At 45.1% G+C, this 24,485-nt stretch overlaps 1 protein-coding gene across 4 annotated transcripts in view; it reads right to left on the reverse strand.

Annotated features, from left to right (window-relative positions):
- Window positions 1–7: 7 nt before the first annotated feature.
- Window positions 8–24,485, reverse strand: part of dot1l (DOT1-like histone H3K79 methyltransferase) — a 31,728-nt gene continuing 7,250 nt past the window's right edge. Inside the window, exons 2-29 of one of the 4 annotated variants that reach the window (XM_071345177.1) lie at window positions 19,754–19,797; window positions 19,559–19,633; window positions 19,088–19,151; window positions 18,669–18,897; window positions 18,434–18,528; window positions 18,263–18,325; window positions 18,108–18,163; window positions 17,886–17,968; window positions 17,391–17,459; window positions 13,995–14,101; window positions 13,087–13,128; window positions 12,830–12,916; window positions 12,496–12,718; window positions 12,213–12,326; window positions 12,014–12,105; window positions 11,624–11,725; window positions 11,375–11,512; window positions 11,116–11,241; window positions 10,530–10,945; window positions 9,171–9,276; window positions 8,909–9,058; window positions 8,514–8,556; window positions 7,833–8,392; window positions 6,906–7,108; window positions 6,730–6,803; window positions 5,940–6,605; window positions 4,456–5,164; window positions 8–4,168 (exon numbers count right to left, since the gene is read on the reverse strand). In XM_071345177.1, coding sequence (XP_071201278.1) covers window positions 4,599–5,164; window positions 5,940–6,605; window positions 6,730–6,803; window positions 6,906–7,108; window positions 7,833–8,392; window positions 8,514–8,556; window positions 8,909–9,058; window positions 9,171–9,276; window positions 10,530–10,945; window positions 11,116–11,241; window positions 11,375–11,512; window positions 11,624–11,725; window positions 12,014–12,105; window positions 12,213–12,326; window positions 12,496–12,718; window positions 12,830–12,916; window positions 13,087–13,128; window positions 13,995–14,101; window positions 17,391–17,459; window positions 17,886–17,968; window positions 18,108–18,163; window positions 18,263–18,325; window positions 18,434–18,528; window positions 18,669–18,897; window positions 19,088–19,151; window positions 19,559–19,633; window positions 19,754–19,797 — 4,593 coding nt within the window. In that variant the 3' untranslated portion in view covers window positions 8–4,168; window positions 4,456–4,598. The other 3 variants (XM_071345178.1, XM_071345179.1, XM_071345180.1) reach the window with 3 other exon arrangements.

Genomic DNA, 24,485 nt, shown 5'->3' on the forward strand with positions numbered 1-24,485 from the left:
AATTAAATACTTTATAAGAAACCATTTTATTAATAATTATCATAAAAAGGCAAAAAAACAGAAACAAATTTCAATTTGTCTTTAAACATCTAAGATAATAGCACCAACACCAAACAAGAGTTCCCATGACAGCCCAAGGCGTTTTGGAAAGTAGGTTTGCTGTTATTGCACCTCAAACCTGCCCTTAGTTCTACTGATCCACACGTGGAGTTAAAATTCAGTCCAACTACACAGCATTCTCCCTATGTAGGGATCACAACACTTAAAAAAAGGACATTAATTCCTTTTCAGAGAGAGGGAGTGAGACGAGGCATTTGTGAGAGTGTAAGAGGATTTTCCACGACATTGTCAGACCAGTCGAACACAAAGCTGCAATCTTTTGCTGGAGTGGCTGGATGTGTGCGACAGTGAGAAATTGAGGAGACAAACATACATCTTCGAGGAAGTCTGTCAACTCCAAGCACCAATATGAATTTTCAAGATACATCAAAAATATAAGAGGTCCCTGGTCCTGAGTTAGGGAAAGAAATAATGAAGTCACAGTTTATAGATAAGTGTGACGTATACAGTAGTGTTAAATCGCTTCAAGATATCTGCTATGTTCCTGAGAGACCTTTGGCAGGATTCAGAGTCTTGTTATGTGAAACAGTCTTAACTGTAAAGTTAATAGAGCAGTATACTGCACTACGGTATTAAATATGTATCCAAATTTGCCAGAGATCATGTGTACTTCTTTAGGGGACGTATTTAAAATGGGGTACATTGAAATGTTCAAACCTAAAGTAACAATATTCACTACACAATATTATTCTCTCTCCCACACACATTGCCACTCCAGCCAACTAGGAAGTATATTTTCAGATGGGACATTAATAATAAGTCAACAAGCGAGCTTGTGTTGAAGTTTATTAAACCTTTCCCTCCTCTAGCACAACAGGAGAGGAAGTGTATTTAATCAATAGCTGCATTTTCCTTGTTTTAAGTGTAGGAGAGCACCGTACTGTCTGTCTAAGAGTATTCCAATTTGATCTGAATCTTATGTCATAATAAAAGCATCATTGATAGCAACTGCAATTATATCAAACAATAAAAAAAACAATGAAAACATCAACAATAACAGTAATTACAAAAGACCTGTCAGTGCTGATAACAGGGGACTAGCTTCTCTGGTCATGACTGACATGAGCAAATCATTGTCCTCATTCCTGATTGCAAAGTACTGTTGTCTACTGGACAACATTGTGACTATAAAGCTGTGATGTCTTATTTCTCCTCAAGGACACAGATGAAACAAACAAAACAATGAAGATAAATGAATATCCTGCTTCACATCCTCAATTAGTAAGGACTGACAAATGACAATCAGATCAAAATGGAGCCTGGTTGTTGCAAACCCACGTAACACATACTAGTTATTCTACTACCAGTTATATTGGAACAATGAACTTGTAATTACAACAGATGTATTATGCTCATACTATGGGAAGGAGGCGGCTTTAAGCCATATCCCAGGACAGGCAGAAGTGAAAGATGAGATTTGGCTTTTGGATGCACCCAGAACCTTATCTGAAATCAGTTTTTATGGTTGAAACAGCACCTTCTCTTTTCTAGTTTAAAATATTTTTTACAATGACTGAAAGGCATGTTGTTTCACAGAGTAGAAGTTTCTCTTTAAAAAGCATGAAGTAAATCTGATTACAATCCAGAACAAATCAAGACAGTCTAGTTGCAGTACAAATCTCTCCCTCTGTATGTGTTAACCACATAATAGTAGAAGCATAGAGTTTCTCTGTGTATATCAGAGGAGATGGTGCCATGTGACTGGCATGCCCTCATTGACACTGAACAGTCATGGTGTTTCACTCACGCTATTAAGGCCCTGGTTTAACAACTCTGCACTGCTGTTTCCCTTGGGTCCAAGCCCAACCTGTTTGACAGGCTGTAGATGTGGGTCACACATCAGCACCAAAAGAAAAAAATACATACAAATATAATACCCCAAATCAATCTAGGCATTTCTTATTCACCTACACACCATTCTTAACACAAACGTATCTGTACAAAACACAGCATCACATGCATTTACAAATAGTCCTGAACAATTTGCAAGTTTCTGAAAGCAAAAGGGTGTTTCGCAGTATGCCAAAAATACTGTGAAAAATCACATCTAATGAGAGCTTTACCTGTTTTCATAACTCTGAGTCAGCCGTAGGTTGAAGATAGCTTTATCAAATCGTGCAGTGACTACAGTTGTACACTAGGCTTAAAACAATTCAATTGGATAATTACATTTTAAATACGAGGAAGAATGCCAGAAAATAGCATTTAAAATGTCACTGTGAACAAGCACCAAGTATTGACAGTTATTGATGTTCTTAATATTGTATAAATAATATTAGGCACAGTCCAGAGTTATACAGATTGTAGCACCATTGATTTCAGACTGAGTCAAGTACACACTTAAACCTATTGCATTCTACACTGTTACACATGTTTCAGGAAAACAAAAACAAAACTTTACAAAATGGAGAAACTTGACAGCATAAATATAATAATCTAAATTATACACAATTATACAGTCAGAGAATGTCTCTTATTCACAGTACAATACTGTTTACAAAAATGAAAAATAAAATCCAATCAAAAGCTGTGAAAATGGCCCAGTAGTTGTTGTTAGTCATGCATTTCCCAGTGTGTGAGCGGTGTTTGTATATCAGTGTGTGCAGGTTGAAGTGACTGCAGAAAGCGCCACTACAGTGTTAGTGGACAACAGGTGACACATACAGACAGCATTTCTACCCAACCCTGTGAACTCAGTGAGATATGACTCCAGAGACTTGCCTGAATACAACACAAACAACATTTGAGTCCCAAAATTACACCTGCATTTTCATCATCATATCAGTGTTTCGGCAGGGATAAAAAAACATAACAAAGAAGCTTAGATTAAGAGTAGTTGAGATTCCTACTTGTGAAGAATGCACATTGCGTTGCGGGTCCCTACGCCCTAGCACTCCAGCTGGCTCTATAAGTAGTGATTATAAACGGACTGTCTCAGTAACTGAATCCTGTTTCCGCTTTCTATCCTCCAGTCCTTCTGCTGTTCACATCATACATGTTGACGCACAGCTCAGCCGGCAGCACTTAAGTGAATGAGAACCTCGGGGCCTACTATTTCATTTCCAGACACGAACGTTATTCATATAAATGATCCTTTGACTTGACAAGGACCATAATTACACCAATATAACTAAGAACTTTTTACTCTGGGCTGACAGCTGACTATAGTGCTGTCCCTGCACCAGGGACATTGTAACAGGGTACACAGATATTTTACCCAGTGCATTTGAACCAACAGCTTCCCCCTGTTTTATACTGTAGCCAAAAGCTAATGTGTTCAAATTATATTTCATTCACTGAACAAATGATCAGGGTTCAAGGTTAGGTAGCAGGGTGCTAGAGATGCAGTGAGGCACAGCTGCATGGTCCCTAGTCCTGATCAGAGCTGGGTTAGACTGGTCTAGCGTGTGTGTGATGGTGTGCGTGGAGGGTGAGGTCTAATATAGCACCCGGTAGTCAGATAATGACAGAACAAAGAGGAGAGTGCGGTCTACTAGGATGACAGACCCACACGAATCTCCCACTGTACACACCGTCTGCCTTTACAAATATAACAGCATCAGTGATATGTAAAACTACACTGCAGACTGACTTCTTCTGTAGTCAAATGTGTGAATTGAGTCTTTAACAAATAACTATGTATATTTAGTAAATCTTATTAGCACCACGTTACATGGTGACAGTGATGTACCTTTACAAGTTACTGACATGGAAACAGTGCGTTTCATGTGTCACTATAATGTTAAGAGTAGGCAGCATGCCAATTCATTAAGGATGGGATGAACACAACCCAGTGATTACTATTAGCCTCAACCCACAACACAAACACCCCCGTGACCGCTCAACTCTGCTCAGGACGCCATGCTGCGAGTGTGTGTCAGCGTGAGTTGCCGAAGCAGTGTGTGTGTGTGTGTGTGTGTGTGTTGTGTCCCCAGTACAGTGGCGGTTTAGCAGGCTTAGGAGCACCAGTGAGATAGTAGAGTCCATTGGTCCACACCTGTCCATTTGCATAGGTTACGTTGGGTTGAGGTAGATATTCTTCAGTTACCTGCCAGGCAGAGGAAACAGCCAGGGTCAAAACCAAATGTTGGAAATTAGCATATATAAAAGCAGGACAGGAGACTGCTCCTGAAGAGTGGATTTGTCAGAGTTAAAAAGCACCAAAAACACATGTTTAGATTTTAACAAGTATTGTTATGATTTATTCACAAATGTACAATAATAATAAATGCCATTTAGCAGACGCTTTTATCCAAAGCTACTTTTAGCCAAAGCGTCATGCATCATACATTTTTCGTATGGGTGGCCCCAGCGGGAAAGAGGAGTATAACTTACCTTGTTAGAACTGAATAGCAGCTTTGGAAGCACAGGAAAACCAGGTTGTCTGTGTGTCTCTCCCTACCAGTCTCTCCCTCTTATCCCTCTGATTAACCCACACCCTCCCTACAACATCCCCCACCCGCCCCTCACCCTATGCCCTATCTAGGCCGGGAGCCAGGGTGCTGAGAGGACGACGTGTAGGAAGCAGGCAAGCCCAGAGTCCTCCACATGCTGACCCCACCTCCTGAGCTACTGGCCTGGGTTGGAGGGGGCAGATGAGGGGGGTAGTGCACTGTGAAGCTACGAGAGGAAGGTGAAGAGGGGGAGACAGAACCAGAGGAGGAGGAGACAGAGAGAGAGGAGGACTGTGCTCTCTGTTGCTGGAGGGAAGAGGGGAAGGCCTCAGAGCGAGACGAGGGACTGGGGTCAGAGGACGATACCGAGGATGAGGAGACGTTGAGATATGGTGGTGGAGGGGGCAGGGAGAGCGTGGGGGGTGGAGGGGTGTGCAGCACTGTTTGGGTGCGGCTGTGCTGGGAATGGTAGAGGGGCAGGGGGAGGGAGGAGGATACAGAGGCCAGGAAGGAGGAGCCTGACTGGGGGGTGGGGTGTTGGTGCTGCTGGGAGGAGGAGAGACTGAGCAGAGAGCTGAGGCTTCCTGAGGCTGGCAGCGCAGCCCCAAACTGATGGGAGGACACTGAGGGCACCACGTGGTGAAACATGCCTGTGGATTAAACAGCGAGAGACGGAGAGATGGGGGAGGACACACACACAGAGAGAGAGAGCGAGAGCGAGAGCGAGAGCGAGAGAGAGAGAGAGAGAGAGACTCAGGCAGGATTTGCATAGCGCCAAGCGAGTCTTACAGACAGGCACACAGAAAGCAAACAGAGACATGTCACTATAAAAGGGTTGACTGAATCAACTGTTATAGACCAAAGGCCATTCCTCTGAAATGAACTAAATGTTTTGTGCAAATAAAACAAGTCTAATCATAGTGAAACGTCTCTGAATTACACACACATGACCAGCAGCATTAACACCAACACCCAAAGAAAATGCAGATCAAGTTCCTTTAATTAATTACTAATCACTGTAATTTGTAAATACTTCAGAGTATTACAGTATAGCTAACCAACACAGACAATTGTAGGCTATATCACAGTATACAGATTGAAGGGCATTAACCATGCCTGTGGCCAAGTATATCATTCTTAAGATCTGCTCTCTTCAAAATGTTAGGCATTTTCCAAGGGTGTCCAACTCAGCATCTGTACAGCCAGTCCATGGCAAAGCAAAGCAGCAAGGGCGTTCAGACAGGCATCAGGACAGGGCTCCCACTTACCTGTGTCCATCAGTAGGCCTCTCCGATTGACTTCCTCTGTACCACTGTCTAACACACCCAATCTGAGGACTCTGATCTCACTCTACCCCAAACCATACCCAATGGTGCTGCTGAATGGAAGGAGACTGGTTAGAGTGGGTGTGTCAGTGGGCCTCACCTGCCAGCCCAGCGCTGGAGAAGCTCCCCAGGGAAGAGTGTCCGTTGACCAGGCGCGGGGCCCCGCTCACCGAGGTTCCGGGCGTCTGGGTTCCGAACAGGGACTGGAGGACAGAGGCGCCCCCAAGGGGGAACTGGGCCCCCAGGTAATGTCCCACAGAGGCCCCTGAGGCTGAAGATACAGGGCTGCCCCCCACCTTGCCGCTCAGGATACCCCCGCTGACGGCTGCAGAGATGAAGAGGTTCTGGCTGTTGCCTATGCTGCTGGATGTCTTCAGCTCCCACTCACCCCGGGGCTTCTGTTTGGGCATGGCCTGCCTCTCAGAGCTGCTTCCTCCATGGGCCCCTGCCCCCGGCCGGCCCCCAGACTCCTGGCTAAGGAAGGGGTTAAGGGGGATGTCCTGAAACCCTGAGGGCTCACCCCCGGCCCCCTCGCCCCCCCTCCTCTGCTGCTGCGGTTTGTGATCAGAGTCTGAGTCCGTACCCGTGCCCCGCGGCTCTCTCCCTGTGCCAAAGGGGGAGCCCCCTTGCCTCACCTCGGACAGGGGCTGCTTGAGGTCGGAGATGGGGGAGAAGGTGGATTTCCACTTGCTGTTGGATGAGGAGGAAGATGATGAGGAGACCTCACTTCCTGTGCTGTTACTGCTGCTGCCTCCTGACTTCCTTCCTGTTAACCCAATAGAGATTTTTTATTTTTTTAAAGAGCAAAAGAAAAAGCACAGTAGATAGCTGACAGTGATATCATGTTAATTATGCAGGCTTCAGCAGTCACATTTTTGGACGTTCCTTACCGCGCTCCCTGTCCCCTGATCTGCCTGGCCCATCTCGGCTCTCCAAGGAAATAGTGGCAATCTTCCTTTCAATTCTAAATCAAGACAAATTCAAGAAAATTCTACTTCAAAAAATACTCTTCTGTAGAAATGAGTGAGCAACCACATGTTTTTTCTTTCTTCACCATTTACTATACCTTGAGCTGGAGCTGTCAGCGGGGTAGCCAGAGTCGTCATCAGAGCTGGGTGCGGAGGAGTAGCGTCCTGAGCCATTCATCTCCAGAGGGCGTTCTCGCTTCAATACGGGGGGCTGGTCCATGTCTGGACCACAGGGGCTACATCCAGACTGCTCCGGGGAAGAGATGGCAGCGATCTCCAGAGGCTGGTTAATGTTGTTCACCTGACAACACAGAAAACAGGGTTAGCCCTAACCCAGGGTTTCCCACTCAGTCCTCGGGACCCGTTTTGGTTTTTGCCCTAACACTACAGCTGATTCAAATAATCAACTAATCATCAATCTTTGATAATTTGAATCAGCTGTGTGTTAAGGCAAAAACCAAAATGCGCACCCATTGAAGTCCCAATGACCGAGTTTGGGAAACCCTGCCCTAACACTAAAGCTACAATATGTAACTTTTTGGTCGACCTGACAAAATTCACAAAGAAATATAAGTTTTAGATATGTCATTCTCAAAGAAAGCAAGTCTAAGAAGCGGTAGATCTGTTCTATGTGCGCTACTTCTATGCTTCCGTTTTTAAGTTTAGTTTTTGCATCTTACTTTCGGTTTTGTACACCAGCTTCAAAAAAACATTATTTTTGGTTATGGAAAATATATTTCACAGTGGTTTGGATGGTACAATGATTGTCTACTCTATACTTCCTTGTTTTGTCACAAACTGAAATTAGGCGAACTATTAGAATTTTAGAAACCAGGAATTGGCGGAGAGATTTCTACATTGTGCATCTTTAGCCTACAGTTAAAATATGTATTCAGTAGGGCCTAGATATTAAGGAATCAAACATACAACTCGTCGCAAGTACTGCACTGCAACCAACTTAGCCATTGAAGCCGTGTACCACGTTTTAAAGAACAGGGGAGCAACCTGAACTTAGCTCGACTCACCATGGAGTTGATGTTGAGTGGGGATCCTGATGGGTGATTGGTGGAGCTGAGCCCAGGAAAGGACTTCCTCTTTGGGGAGCCACTGGCAGGTTGAGCCCCCGTTGAGCTGCGCTTCCTCCTCCCACGCTTGCGTTCCTCCTGAGACCCATGGCCGTGAGAGTTTGTGTGCTGGGAGCCCGGCGAGTGGTGGTGGTTGTTGTGGTTACTGTGGCTACCTAGGTGATGCTGGCTCTGTCTGGCCGAGCCGAGGCGGAGGCGAGACGCGGCGCCTCCAGAGGAGGAGGAAGACGACGAAGAGGAAGAAGAGAAGAACATGCGGCGTCTGGACTCGCTGTCCTGGGGCTCCGAGTCAGACTCGCCCTGGCGCTCGGCCCCGTCCTCAGGGAGGATTCTGGGGGTGCCGTCAGCATACTGGAGGACCCCTCCGGTGCTCAGGGGGGGGCTGTGGCCTTGTGTTGGTCCCATTGGAGGGGCACCGTGAGGGGGAGGGGAGGGGGCAGCCCCCTCCTGGTCCTCAGAGTGAGAGCCTCCGTTCATCAGCCCTAAGCTAGAGGAGTACCCTGAAGAAGAACAGAGGGGGTTGGACACTGGTCAGTCATGATATGTCTCAACACATGCAGGATTCAATGGATGAGATCAATACGGTAAACAAGGTAATAGAGTGTATTTGGGACTGCTTACCGTTGGTCTGGCCTGTCTGGGACACAGGGCTCGGTGTGCTCCTCTACAAAAACAAACACGGAGCACTTGAATCAACACAGTGGTTTATTACAGCAAACATGACCTTACTACCCAGTCAGAAATCTACCTGTAGCCCTGCCATTCTCTAAGCCAGTGGTTCCCAAAGTCAGTCAGCCTTTCAACTTACCCTGGAAAGTTGTAATCATAGAATGCACAAGGAGCAACTTCGAAATTGGATAGTGAATCAACAGTTTTCCTTGTGTCATGTCAGTCATTGCAGACCTTCGTGAGCTACAGTATTTATAACTTCAGAAATATCCAGATCAACTGTCCAGAGTGAAAAAGTTTGGGAACCACTGCTCTAAGCCAGAGTTATAGGAGACATATGTACCCACCAGTCTCTCTGCTCGGCTGGGCAGCACCACACTGGCCAGGGGGATGCTAACGGGGAGTTTGCTGGGGTGCACCGTGCTGAGGGGGATACTGATGGGCAGGCTGGTGATGGCGTCACCCTGACCCCCTGCTGGACTCTTCTCCTTACCCCCCTGGACATCACACATACACAGACACACGGGAGGACCAGTCAGACAGACTGAGTACATACTGTGTGTGAGTCAACAGGGTAGGCTGTGTGTCAGTGTGTGGACAGACAGTTACCCTCTCAGCACTCCTGGGTGTGTTGTTCTGCTGACTGTCTGATGAGTTGGGAGACAGGCAGCTCAGTTTAGCGCCTAGTGGAGAGGTGATGGCGCCCATATCCCCCCTGCAGGAGTAGAAAAACAGTCAGGAATACTGTCCTCAACAAACATGGAACACATCTCCATGTTTTCAGGACAATCTACTATGTCAGTCTGTTGATAACTAACCTGAGACTAGAGTCCTGCATCGGGTCGGATACCCACGGTTCCTCGCGGTTGATCCGCAAAAAAAAAAAAAAAATCAGCTGGCGGGTGGAATGAAAACATTCTTTCAACCAGCGGGTCGGCTCGCGGTTCAGAACAATTATACTGCGTTTAACGTTTTAAATAAAGATCATATTTTTGGGAAGCTTGTTCTGTTAAATTGTGTCTTGTGAATTCAATTAGGCTATGTTAGTGGTGAGGCAGACATAGCCTAGGCTACCAGCCACGCAGCGAGAGAGTGGAGCAGGAACTGTCCATTTGTTGTGTGGTGCTGAAACGTTCCTAATTTGTCCACGTGCAGAGCTTATGTTCCCTTCTGCCGCACAACGATACATTGGCTAGTTTATTTTCCCGGACTCCTAGCTCACGGGAAAATGGTTAACGTAACAGGAGAAATAAAAAGGTTAAGATGAATACACCACCGTGGAAAGAGGTGCTGCACGAGTGAAATCCTCGGTTTTGGAGTCATTGTGGACAAGGAGGACAACAACCCAGTAGATGGATGCACAGCCTGCAAAAGTGCAAGCAGGTGTTTGTTAACAATAATTCAGTTAATTGTCAGTTAATTATTACAATAATTCAGGCTTTCGTGCATTTAGACCATATACGCAGGAAATGTTACACCTGTGCGGCTGGTAAAAGTTTGAGTAGCCAATAGCCTACTAAATAAATGTAGCCTATTTGATTCTGGGAAATGTTCATTTAAGTTTCAATTCAACTACTTGATTATCGAAACAATATTGAACGTAAAGGTATTGTTGTGTTGGCAATAGACTTACATTAGATAAGGAATAAGGAGGTTACTTAGAAAGCTCTTTTTCAAAGTGATTTGAGTTGTCAATGTGCCGCATCGCATTCTGCATAGTTTCCATTTTTAATAGACATAAATAGACACAAATTAATTCATGCAGGGAATGGGAATAGTCTACAACTCTGTTAGTTGTCGATGTTATTTTGGCGGGTCACGGATCGCTTCTCGGAACAATTCTACGCGGATGGGTCAGGTTGCGGAGAAAAATCTGTCCTGATGTCGGATATCGGGTGAGGCTCCGAATTGATGTGGCCAGCGCGGGGTGGGTGCGGCTCCAAAAAACGGACCCGTGCAGGACTCTACCTGAGACCAGTGAAGCCCAAGCCTCTGAAGTGTGCAGTACTAGAGTCCTGGTTCAGGTGTCTGCGCAGGGCGATCTTGGCTGGGGAGAAGCGTGTGTAGTCAGGGAGGGGGTGACCCAGCTGCCTGTGCCGGGCGTCCGGGGTGGGGGGCACGATCTCGTGGTCAGGCGAGATGGGCAGGTAGCGGGAGAGGAGCTCTCCCTTGGTGCCCCTCCTGTCGAAGCAGGGTGAGGTGGTGCAATTGATGGACAGCTCGGGGCTGAGGCCGGCCACGACCAGGCTCAGTTTGGGGGTGTCGTGGTCCAGGGTAGTGCGAGGGAGGCCCTTTCGGTAAGGGGAACCCTCACAGGGACTGTAGGACTTGAGCTGGAGCAGCTCCTGTTGTCTCTGACTCTTCTCCAGCTCCACGATGCTGATCTGAGAACCAACACAAGGGGGAGCCGTTACACAAGGTAAGGAATAGGAACATCACTTTGCTAACAAAAACTATGCTTCACAACAACAGTAGATGACCAATTCCTCCACTGTTTCTAAGTTTGTCGGTAGAGATAGGTGGAAGAGAGAGGAAGGGGCACAGAGGTGTGTACCTGTAGCTCGAGACAGTGCCGCTGTTTTTCAGAGATCTGTCTACGTAGGGCCTGCTTCTCCTTCAGCAGACTCTCAAGACACAGAGAGCTCCAGTCCAGCGTTAGCTCTTCACACCGAGACTTCAACTGAAACAGACCGTTATAGTTAGTGAGTTACAAGTCTCTGGCTATATGTCTGACAGAATGCCCAACACGCAGATCAACCCCAATGTGAAAAGGGGCAGAGAGATGGCACCCAGGAGTAGCGAGGTTGTCTCACCAGGAACAGGCTGTGGTCCCTCAGCTCGATCATGTCTCTCTCCAGCTGCTTGGTCTGCTCCTTCAGCTGATGGTTGTGGGCTGAGATCTCCTTCTGGGCCTGCAGCAGGTCCTCCACAGTTAGGGCCTTCACTCCCAGCTGAGGGGAACACAGAGACAGGGTAAGACGTTTGGCGATCGAGTACACTCCCAACATTGGCTTCTCATTACCAGCTGGTTTCATTAGACATTCACCACGTTATCTGCCTACCTCATCCAGTTTGGTGTGGAAGAGGCCTTTGATCTTCTCTTTATGGGTCTGACACACAGTCTGCAGCTGCTCCGCCTGCCCAGAGAGCTCTCTGTGTTTTAGCTGCAGAGGTGGAGGAGAGATGGAGGAAGAGGGAAGGAGTAACACAAGAGAAAAGGGAAAGGTTTAGAGGTTGAGACTAAAGCAGAAGCAACATTCCCAGGGGGTTAGTCTCCTTCAACATGACTGATAAAGGGAGGGTTGAGAGCTGAAGTATGAGCCTGAGGGAGTGAATCTGAATGCAGTAATTTATGATATCATCTATTACTCTTTAACGAGGTGGCGATACTGTTGTCACATGGATTATTCGCATTTACAAGATGGATTGAGTGATTTGGACATTCTATTTACCTTCTCCTGCTCCAGGACTTGCTGCAGGTGATTGCGGTACTGAGGTGTCTTCATGTAGGTCATGAACTGGAGGTACTGGACTTTAATGTTGTCTGTGGGGGGAGAGACACAGAGAGGACTGGCCTTCAGCTCTGCTGGCTGTGACTAATAGACAGGTCTGTGTGATAAGGAAGGGTGGGGTCAGGGTAGCGAGGCTCACCTAGAAGCTGTTGTAGGCCAGGAGGAGTGGGGCCCAGCAGCAGTTGCCCAGACGCATAGTGCTGAACTTTGGGAGGTAGCTGGTAGAAGGGACTTTGAGGTGACCTGTATGCATCTGTAGAAACAACAAGTCAACTAAACAAACATGGACCATTAAACAAGTTTAAGGCTAAATAAACACAAATGCACAAGGGTATATAGACTCAGCCCTGAGTAGGAGTGTGTGTGTGTGTGTGTGTGTGTGTGTGTGTGTGTGTGAGAGAGAGAGTGAGCAGGTGGCTCACCCTGGGGGGGTGCTGCAGAGATGGTCTTGGCGTGCAGCAGCTCCAGGGCACTCTGGCTCTTCTTGCTCTTGCATTCGGCTGTGGTCACGGCAGCCTTCTTGGGACGCCCGCGCTTCCGAGCGCTCAGCTTGCGGCCTTTGCTGAGGAGTTTGGCGCGGCGGGGTTTGGGTGACGCCTTCACGACTGCCAATAGCCCCGGTTGCTCATCCTCCCCGCAGGAATCCTGAGACACACACAGGGAGAGGCCAGCGTGAAAACAAACCAAAGATAGAGTGGTGATCTCATCGGGAGAAGAACTGAGCAGAGAGACGTGAAAGACAATAAAGGGACTTACCTTGTGCTCCTTTGCCTTGGTTGGGGTGGTGTTCTTATTGTCTTTACTATTCTTTTCTTGTCGACGCCTAGCTGCTTCTTGCTCCTCCTAAAAACACATAGGAACATCTTAGTGTTGTTTCACCATGTGAATAGTTCAGGAGGGCATATAAACTGGGTGTAACTGCAAAGACAAACCGGAAGTGACTAAGATTGTCATTACACATACTCTGTGGGCAACATGGAATACAGTGACCAAAGGAACAAAATGGAGCTTACCCTGAGTTTAGGATTTTTGAGACTATGAAAATAGTTTTCAAGCTGAAAAAGAAAAGAAAATATCAAGTACTGCACATGGACACAGAGGCGTAGACAGCAGAGGTCACTCTCCCCTCTCGCTCTTTAGTGCAGTCACCTTGTGTGACACTATCCATAAGCCCTCCAACACGTGCATGTGAGTGGGGGGGTACAGAAACAATGCAGCGATGACCTCACCGTTTCCACTGCCTCAAGTGAATGGAAACATTCAAAACAGCCAGTTGTTTCACTTGCGCTTTCAAGACATGAGAACCGTCTCATCGCTTGAATGCGCAAGTGAAACAACTGGCTAAGTTTTTAAGCAGACTGTTATGGGCCGGTATAGACAAGTATCAAAACGAAACATATTCAAACAGAGAGAAAATTCTAGGTTATATTGGCAAAATATGCCCCCCACAACAGACAGGCAGAAAATGTTAGATTTTCTGCTTGCAGTTAGGCTAACTGTTTGCAAAAAAAGTACTAAGTCTTGTTTTCAGTGTTTCTAAACAAGTTGAAAACACTCATGGTACAACATGTAGTAGGAATGCTGGTTGCTCCATCACCTGTCGCTGTACCACATCTCCTCTGTCCACTGCAGGGCTATACCAGCAGTTGCAGTTGTTTCCTGCAGGGATATGGCCGACTAAACATGTTCTGAGTACTGCTACCGTACGCATTGTCAGAAAATATCACGTGGGTTTGTTATTTACCATGGTATTTGATACACATACAGAATAAGGACAGATGAACTGATGGAGACCTTTGAAGCGTGGGCCATTCATTCAGTTCAAGGTTACCCTTCTTTAAATGGAGCAACTGCCATTGCAACATTGTGTGTGGGACAGAGAAGACGTTTTGTGAGTATAAAAGAGGAGAGCAGGACTCACTATGGTGCGGTCTATTGTATGCAGGTAGTAGGAAACTGGCTTCCCTGTCCAGGACACTGAACCCCTCAACGGAGACAGCTCAACGACTCTCATTATTGTGCCAATGTCTATAGGGAGAAACAAAGGAAATCAACTAAATGTTTTAGTTCATTGAAATACACACTAAGATATGTTGTCCAAGGGCCACCCACCAAAAACTATCTCAGAAAAGGTGTTGTGTCCCAGGTAGGAAGCGGAAATGGAAAATGTCAACATCATTTGGTAACAGTTTATTTGGACAGTCCATCTGTAGATGCTCTACAACTTCAGACTATCAGGAGCCTCTCCCGAGTCCCCAACAACTGGATGGTTTGGTTCTCATGGGAAATGGAGCGAGACATTAACAAAGCCACACTCCATCTTAACTCCTCCATATTTACTGAATTGGTTGAACGGTGCAGAAGAGAACCTCCCCAGACAGTCTTTTCTTCTTATCATCAAGACCAGTATGTAGGGGATTTACACAGAACAAAAATATACAATGTAACATGCAACAATGTCAACGATTTGACTGAGTTACAGTTCATATAAGGAAATCAGTCAATTGAAATAAATTCATTATGCCCTAATCTATGGATTTCACATGATGGGCAATACAGATATGCATCGGTTGGTCACAGATACCTTAAAAAAAAGGTAGAGGTGTGGATCAGAAAACCAGTCAGTATCTGGTGTGACCACCATTTGACTCATGCAGCCCGACAGTTGATCAGGCTGTTGATTGTGGCTTGTGGAATGTAGTCCAACTCCTATTCAATGGCTGTGAGAAGTTGCTCGATATGGGCGGGAACTGGAACACGCTGTCGTACACGTCGATCCAGAACATCCCAAACATGCTCAATGGGTGACATGTCTGGTCAGTACAGGCCATGGAAGAAGTGGGACATTTAGTACAGATCCTTGCGACATGGGGCCATGCATTATTATGCTGAAACATGAGGTGATGACGGCGGAGTGCTCACCCACACGACACCATACACGCCGTCTGCCATCTGCTCTTCACAATGAAACAGGGATTCATCGTGAAGAGCACACTTCTCCAGCATGCCATCGAAGGTGAGCATTTGCCAACTGAAGTCGGTTACGACGCCTAACTGCAGTCAGGTCAAGACCCTGTTGAGGAAGACGAGCACGCAGATGAGCTTCCCTGAGAAAGATTCTGACAATTTGTGCAGAATTTGTTCTTTGGTTTTGCAAACCCACAGTTTCATCCGCTGTCCGGGTGGCTGGTCTCAGACGATCCCGTAGGTGAAGAAGCCGGATGTGGAGGTCCTGGCCTGGAGTGGTTACACATGGTCTGCGGTTAAGGTCGGTTGGACGTACTGCCAAATTCTCTAAAACGATGTTGGAGGCGGTTTATGGTAAAGATATGAACATTAAATGATCTGGCAACAGCTGTGGTGGCCATTCCTGCAGTCAGTACGCCAATTGCACGCTCCCTCAAGCCTTGAGATCTGTGAGTTGTGTGACAAAACTGCACATTTTAGAGTGGCCTTTAATTGTCCCCAGCACAAGGTGTACCTGTGTAATAATCATGCTGTTTAATCAGCCTCACCTGTCAGGTAGGTAGATTATCTTGGCAAATGACAAATGCTCACTAACAGAAATGTTACCAAATTTGTGCACAAAATTTGAGAGAAATAAGCTTTTTGTGCATATGGAACACTTCTGGGATCTTTTATTTCAGCTCATGAAACATGGGACCAACACTTTACATGTTGCATTTATATTTTTGTTCAGTATAGTTTAAAGCGTTTCTTTTATGCCTGCTACATTCGGATAGACAATCAGTAACATTTCAACTAACTATGTACTAATCCTAACAAGCAGTTGCTTATCAACAGATTGTTTGTTATTGGTATGACCATCTGTAGAGCATCTACAGAAGGACTATCCGGACTATCCAAATAATGTGTGACCCATCATTTTGTGTTCTCCAACTTATACAAGTTGCACATTAATTAAATATTATAAATCAAAAAGGTAGCATTTTGAAATAATAGTGCATTTTGGGTCATTTGGGTAAACCTCAACATGATGTTTCCATGTTATATCTTGGATAGAATTGTTACACTCGTTACGTAAACTTCTGTTGTCCATGCTTGCAGAAAGAAAACGCATGCACCGTACAAATTGCCAAATAATACAAGATAAGAAGCTGTTTAAACAGACTAAATAGATTTTTCTCAGATGCCAGAACATCGCTTTATTTAGTTGTCGAGACCTTGATTGTTTTGAGAGCTGTGCTAGCTAGCAAACGTTGTGCCTTCTTTAGTTCGGCTAGCAGGCGAAAGCAATGATGGCCCTTGTAGGCTAAATACCACTGCCAAAACATCATCTATTAACTGAGAAAACCACTGTACATGGTTAAAACATACATTATACATGCAAAAGTATGTGGTAACCCCTTCAAATTAGTGGATTCGGCTATTTCAGCCACACTTGTTGCTGACAGATATATAAAATCGAGCTCACAGCCATACAATCTCCATAGACAAACATTGGCAGTAGAATGGCCTTACTGAAGAGCTCAGTGGCTTTCAACGTGGCACCGTCATAGGATGCCACCTTTCCAACATGTCAGTTCCTCAAATTTCTGCCAGGCTAGAGCTGCCCCGGTCAACGTTAAGTGCTGTTATTGTGAAGTGGAAACGTCTAGGAGCAACAACGGCTCAGCCACAAAGTGGTAGGCCACACAAGCTTACAGAATGGGACAGCAGAGTGCTGAAGCGCGGTAACATCGTCTGTCCTCAGTTGCAAAACTCACTACCGACTTCAAAACTGCCTCTGGAAGCAACATCAGCAAATTAATTGTTCGTTGGGAGCTTCATGAAATAGGTTTCCATGGCCGAGTAGCCGCACACAAGCCTAAGATCACTATGCGCAATGCCAAGCGCGTGGTGTAAAGAAGAGTGGAGGCTGTTATAGCAGCAAAAGGTGGACCAACTCCATATTAATGTCCATGATTGTGTTATGAGATGTTCGACGAGCAGGTGTTCACATACTTTTGGTCATGCAGTGTATTTCCTCATTTCGGGGTTCATCTCGATCAGTGAAGGCAACGTCTTATTTGAGCTGGCGAAACGAAAAACACCGAACACCGGTGTGCAACAAATGTAACTAAGGTTAAATATAGCAACGTCGGAACGTTGCAAGGGAAATGACCCAAGATGCGCTATAATTGATGCTAAATATTTCAACTATGATTAAAAAGAAAAAAATGTATGTGCAACTTTTAGTTTTGAATCAGACAGTGTTCATGTTAATAACATTATCTACATAATTCTGTTGACATTTCTGCAGTTCCATTTCCGGGGTCTGCCCTGAACATGAACTTGTTCCATGATGAAGACTTACCACTCAAGTTTCGACTGTTGATTCGAAAATTTAGAGGTGCAAAAGGTTTTGATGATACAATTTTCGCACCTAAGAGAGAGAAACAAAGATGAACTTTTCATGAAGGCACTTCACAAAAGGTTGTTTGAAATTGACAGATTAAAAGTAAACAATACAAACACTGATCTATAATGAGTCCCAGATCAAACCATTGATCTGTGTGTGTCTGCTATACATTATCAATGGTAGCATAGATTATAGATCCTCTCATATCTGTCTTTTAAAAGACGGGGTCATGTGGAGGAGAGGTCACACAGCTGAGAGGTCAGAGGTGAAGTGCGTGGAGTTGACACAGCTGCCATTAGCTACAGCATGTTACCCTCTCTCTTGTTATCACTAATGAAAGCAGCTGAATCAATAACATATTGAAATGATCCCAGGTTCTTCATTTGCTATAACAACAATATGGTAGGGTGTCCTTGACACTGGGTAACAAAAGGGCCATTTTCTACCTACCTTCCTTCATGTTAGCAAAGCGCTCCTTCAGCTGGTGATCCACTTCTGGACCAAAGGCAAAGTTGTTCACAAAAATAACACTGCTAGACAAACGGGGAACAGGAGAAAAGGGGGAAGAGGAAGAAAAAGATTTAGAGTTGAAGCTGTGCTGATGTTTCTCTTCATGTTCAGATGTGTGTAAATACACAGTGGTATCATCCAGTGTACATAGAGATAATGCACCTTGTGTTGGCGATCCTGTCCTTCCACACTTCAGACAGGAAATCCCCCCTCTCCAGCTTTAAAATAAAATAAAGAGGAACATGAGTTGCACATCGATTACTCAGGGACAATTTCTGAGTGACACACGTCTGTCATGACAACAGAATACCACATACCGTGTAGTCCCCGTGTTTCTTCCCATACCACTTCATCCACCTCTTAAATTCTTTATCCATAGACTGAAAGGCAAACCGCAAACATTACAGTCATTCTAAAATCTGTTCCTTCTCCGTTGACTGACAATCATCAAGATAACCAAGACTCTTAAGCTAGATGTGGGAACTTACCTCAGCATAAGTGGCTGGAATGTCTGCCTTCTCCACACCAAAGTAGTGTTTACAGTTCGTTGCTGCGGCAACCTGCAGCACCACTTGTCCCACCCCTGCAATTACAGATAATTGCGAGTCAAAAATAGCACCAACCTGCTTATTTAGACACATCCCACATCAACACACAGAGACACACATTAAGACTGGTTATCTCATTCAGAAGTAAACATTGACATCGTAAACAAACACAGACCGCTGCCGAGGTCTACGAAGGTGTCATCCTCCATCATCTCCATCTCGTTGATGATCTGGGCCACCAGGTCAAAGGAGGTCTCGCCGTACACCTCGGGGGAGAAGGGCTCATAGTTGTTGAGCTTCTCGGGGTCCGTGACCGAGTGGTTATACACCTGCTGCAGGATGTGTCTGAGCAGCCCATTGGACGGCCGCTTGTTCAACTTCAGGGGCGGAGTTGTGCCTTTCCACTGTGACACACATACGGGAGAAGAGGTTTAGAATCAGTATATTACATAGCTAGGATATAAACATATTGCTGGGCTGAAGTGAGCTAGGTTTTACCCTCGGTGACAATACGTCTACAAGAAAGACGTCTGCTTGAATTAATGTGTGGACAAATAAGCTTGACGCAACTCATCTGGAGACATTCCAACTCACCAGCTGGTGGATGCTGTCGATGGCTCTATTGTATTTGTCACAAAGTCTCTGCATACTCTCGAAGCTGTAACAACACACATAGAAATAAAGAAATAACATCAACATTGTATGACAAGAAACCAACAGCCCATGACTTTGTTTGTGAGCTTGTCCAGCACCCTGGACACAGGAATGCTAATTGCATATCAGTTTGCCATCCCTCTACGAGACTCCTTCTCATCTCTTTTGGGCTGCTGCCACGGGAAACAAAAATATTCCTAAATTAACATCGCTGCCATTAATATCTTAATTACCTTCTGGGAATAATTATCCTTCAAATGTAAAGTGGAGGGGAGGTCCATTTGGTTCATACTCTGGATGTCTAAGTGTTATGTTACTATGGTGTTTGACTGTGACTACAGGTGCTCTGTTAGACTGTGCTTCAGAGCAGCATCAGAATCCTTGTTCCTCATCGTCTGACCCTCGGCTCACCTCTTGGTGTCGTAGTCGATGAGGACATAGTTCTCCATGGCCAGCTTAAGGTCTGGGATCTCCTCACACACCCACCTGAGAACAATGGTCAACACATGGTTCACTTTGATCTAGTAGTCTAACTCAGTCAAGAAGTGCAGTCACTCACTGCACCATGCTTTTGAGATTGATAGGAGAAAGGTGCTAGTTACTTACCGAATGGTCTCAATGATTTCATGAGCAGCATCGTGGTGTTTGTCCTGGAGACAGAAAGTGAACACAGGAGAGAAGCGAGATTGAGTACTCTCAGTACGATTTGTTTATGCAAAAAGCATTTCTTGACAGCCAATAAAAATACTGACTTACTACAGTATATAACAGACTGGCAGTAACCAAAAGCTAAATACAGATATCCCAAAAATGTACACAAATATGCTAACAGCTACCAACACGAGTTCAGACAGCCGGGTCAGATAAGGCCAGCAGCACTCAATGACTTAATAATCCACACACAGCGCAAACCATAGTAGTTATGACTGCCAGCATAACAATTCAGGAGACACCACTGAGTGTATCACTGTTATCAAGCAGACATTCTCTAACTGGATGTGGTCTGGGAGACTGTGAGCATGTGAAGCACTCTGTCACTTAAGATTGCTGGGTTTTGTCAGAGCACTGCTGCAGCATGAGAGGAACTGCAGGATTTCAGTCACACTGGCTGCTGGCAGCCTGAGCTAACCCAGTGACCCACTTTCTGTGTCCTGCTCCAGCGCGGGGCCTGGGAGGGGCTCGGCGTGAGGGAACGAAGGAGGGTGGGAGTGAGGGAAGAAGGTAGAGAGCGACCTCCAGCCAGCCAGGCCCAGCTGCTTTCAGCTGGACTGGTATTGGCACAGTAGCAGCCTCCAGTTACTAGGCTCAGCGCTTCCCGCTCAATAGCACCACAACTCCCGCCATGGCACCGCTGCCAATAACACCAGGCCTGAGATTATTGCACCACAGAGGATATGAAATAAAATCTCCCGCCACAAGGGAGGCAAAGCGTTTCACAAGAGGAGCAAACGCTGCTATGAATAGCCTAGTAATGCAACCATCACAGAATACATGCAGCCAAAACGAGGGTTAACGCGCTAGTCCCAGACTGACAGCAGTGTGTGCGTGAGTGTGCGGAGGCGGCGAGAGGGGGTGTTCCTGCCGCTCACACAGACGGCACGCAGCAACACCCACTGTGGTGCTAAAAATAAACTCTGGCTGAGAGAAAGAGAGCGTGTGGCACATGAGATAGGAGCTCTCAGCCAATCCCACACTCTCTTCTCCTCCGCTCCTCCTGACCCCCTGCTGTGGGCACACGACGGAACTGACGCACCCACCCACTCCCTCCCTCCCTCCCCCTCTCTTTCACGCTCTCTTCACCTCACCATGACACACAGCCGGACGGCCGGGCATAACGCCTGCTTCACTACGCATTAGTAACGGCCAATAATCAAATAACTAACCGTGTGCAACAGTGATATCATTACCACAGAGAAAGATAACTGACTCCATCAAAACGCTGCCTGTCCTAGAACATGGTGACAGGCTTCTATAGCGTTGGACTATGGTCCAGTGACTTATTGTCCTTATCGGTATCCGTTTTCACCCGCATGTTGTTCAGTAGGTGAGGGAGGCAGGTGGAACTGCCTTATACATGCCTGTCTTCTTTATCCTATTCACTGATAACAACACAGGTCACATGGTTTGTCTAAGGAGGGATTGGCTTGTTACAAAGTTGAACTTCAAACACACTTGAGAGGAACACATGAACACCATTAGCTAGGCTATCGACAACACAAACTAGGCAAGATGACATTGATTCAAATAGTGTCTTGTTTAAAGGCATTCTGGCTTTAGTTAAAGCACCAAGAATTTTTTTTTAACAAAGGCCTCTGCAGCAGAAGAGGTGTACTTCATATGGAAGCAGTTACGGATGACTTAAATCTGCAGATGGTGACTGGGTGTGTGAGAGAAAGAGTATTCAAGCATGTGGTGGTAACAGCTTCGACGTGGGGAGACACGCAGGCAGCATATATTACAACTCTGTTGTTGTTCACTGCACAACACAAGAGCACAGTGTGCGTTGTTTATCTGTGGGTGAATGGGGCGATTTGGGTTGCACTTCGGGAGTCAGAAGTGCTGGAGTATGTGTGATCTATCTTTTGTGGTGGAGAGCAGTGGGCAGCATTATTAATACAACTTCATCTGAATAGTGACATATTGCACAGTAACATACTCATGGAAATTAAGTAGTCTGCTCAAGCGTTATTACAGTGACAGTCCTCTTCCATAGATCAAACTGTGCAAAAATAGCCACAATGAAACATCAAGGGCATGTGGTTTGCAGACTCAAGTGTTTTGTAATCCTAGTCTTATTTAACGCCCCTTCATGTCCTCAAAGTGGATATTGAGGAATTGTCTAGGAGGTCCTTATTGAAAACAGTGCTGGGACGCCACACATACAGATAATGAGCACTGGCTGCCTCGTTACTCAGTGCAGGACATGCCTATGATATTTAAGTCTATATTTATGATATCAAGACACCAACTTCGACAGAATAACTGAGGCACCAGCAGCTCTAAACAGTTTGCAAAATGCCTTTTCCTGAGAAATGGCCAGTCATGCAACAGTGCTCTTATCGGTCTCTGGCGTAATGGAGTGAAGTCAGCCGAGTCCAACTGTGGAGGATTGCGTCAGCAGCAGCACTGCCTAGTTCCTGTACTCTGACGTAAAGGAGCATTACCCAGTGTGACACTACAGGTCCCAAACAGACAACACTCCTCCGTGCTGTTCTGAGAAATTCTGTTTCAGGTTATTAATTTTTTTTTTTGCACAGTCTCACCACAATTTACTATAAAATGAGAAATACACCTGAAACACACTTGAAGCCACCAGAGAAACCACAACCATTTAATCTGCTTCCATTTCTGTTATCGCTTGTACAATCTGCTAAACTTTAGCATTCAGCTAAAGGATATGTTCAAGGCATGCTGCACATGCAAGGTCTAAAAACACAAGAATCTGCCAGCAAATGTGTTGTTGGAGTTGTACTAGGGCCCTAACTAGGATAAATATTTTCAACATATGTTCTATCTAGTAAGTTCAACATAGGTTAAAATATTTTTTAACTATATTGATGCAAAATCTAAAGAAGCTTGGTAATGGTCCAAGGGCTGGGTGATATGGCCAAAACACCACATCATGGTATAAAAAACATTTTGGACGGTAAGATGGTATTTGACAGTATTTTATGTTTTTGATTAATAAAAGTTCTACATTTGCTTTATGAGTAGTGTGTGACACTAGGGTGGCGACACATATATTCTAAGTGATTTCAATGGGTCTTTCTCCATTCTGATTGTTTTAGACTGTTCAATTCAACTTCAACCAAAATGTATTTTCAGCATTGTCATACATTTCTGCATTTCAGGCACTCATTTGAGATCATTTCCACACTGCTACCTAGGGCTGCACGAGGGCAAACAATAAAGGCTTTATTTTTAAGCAAATGTTGTTTACTTGCAAATTAGATCAAAAAACTTGGATGAACTGTTGGAATCATGGAAATAGAATGTTTATTCCAATTCTATAGTTAGAATATAAATAGTTGGCATTTTGAATACAGTGTTAGACATGACAACGAATGAAAATGCCAAGGAGGAGTTATTGTGACAGGGTAGGAACCAAAGTGTTGATAAGTGTTAACTAGGGGACCCTATAATTTTTGGCTACATTTAATGTTCTCTCTTAGATTCTTCATGTAGCTAACATTCGTGCTTAATGTATTCCTCTTTGATTAAAAAGATACTGTTGCACAAACAAAATACTGACTTAGGTTAACACCATCACTGGTATTATCAGACTGTATAGCTAATTACGTTTGCTCTAATTACATTTGACTCAAGTAGTGAAGTAAACGATAAAAATGGAAGTTACATCACATTTAACAAACCAAACATTCAAATAGCATTATAGAAGGTAAAGTAAAAACCCAAACCGGTCCGTGTATCAATACCGGTATATCGTAAGATACGGTATACCGCCCAACCCTACATGGTGCCAACATCATAAAGAACACTCAGCATTGATTCATTGTTTTTAATCAACTGTTTTTAAATCTACCCAGGATCACCAGTCTGCAAAAGCTTTAAAAAACCCATGGAATGCAATAGACTATTGTCCACATTCAACCTACCCTACAGGTTTATTCAGTGGCATTTGCATCTAACAACCCAAACGTAGCCTAGTCCTCCATATATTCTTCAAGCTATATAGGCTATTTCTGGATGCCAAAAGAGTTGTAATTAGTACTCAGTCTAACACACCCTTGCTGCTGGCTGTTAGTAGTCGCCTCTGCACTAAAACATGTTTGAGGAGACTAAACTTCGTTAGCAATATTGTATTGGGTGTTCACGTTTATGTTCGTGACTAGGTTCCAAGTTCAACTCTTTCAGCTAATTCCCTGAATTTGCTGCACTGGTTTCAAAATTGGGATGGATATTTGTGATCAAACAATGAGACACACGTGGGAGTGACATGGGATGGTATATCCCTAATTTTCATTGTTTTCTTGTGACCCAGTGAAAAAGCAAAATATATCCATAGTGAGTGCAGACTTTTGCCATCCACAACTTGCCTTTTGAAACACAAATATAAGGAACTACAGTTATGGGGAATTATGTATCGTACCTTCTATGCAGTTGCAAATTATAGCTTCTGATGTGGTCATTCTTCCTATTGGCACAGAAGGTGCTTTGTCCCATGAGTGCAGGGGTGTAATAATTCATCCAAACAAGTTGCAAAACGGTTCAAGCCCAGTCGCCAGCTATCCCCCAGATTCCCAAAGAGTGTGCAATAACAGGAACAGTAGACGTCATTAAAGGCAGTGACCGCCAGGCAGAGCCATTTTCATTTGGA

Source organism: Salvelinus alpinus, chromosome 16 (genome assembly GCF_045679555.1).
Source record: "Salvelinus alpinus chromosome 16, SLU_Salpinus.1, whole genome shotgun sequence".
Classification (NCBI taxonomy): Eukaryota; Metazoa; Chordata; class Actinopteri; order Salmoniformes; family Salmonidae; genus Salvelinus; species Salvelinus alpinus.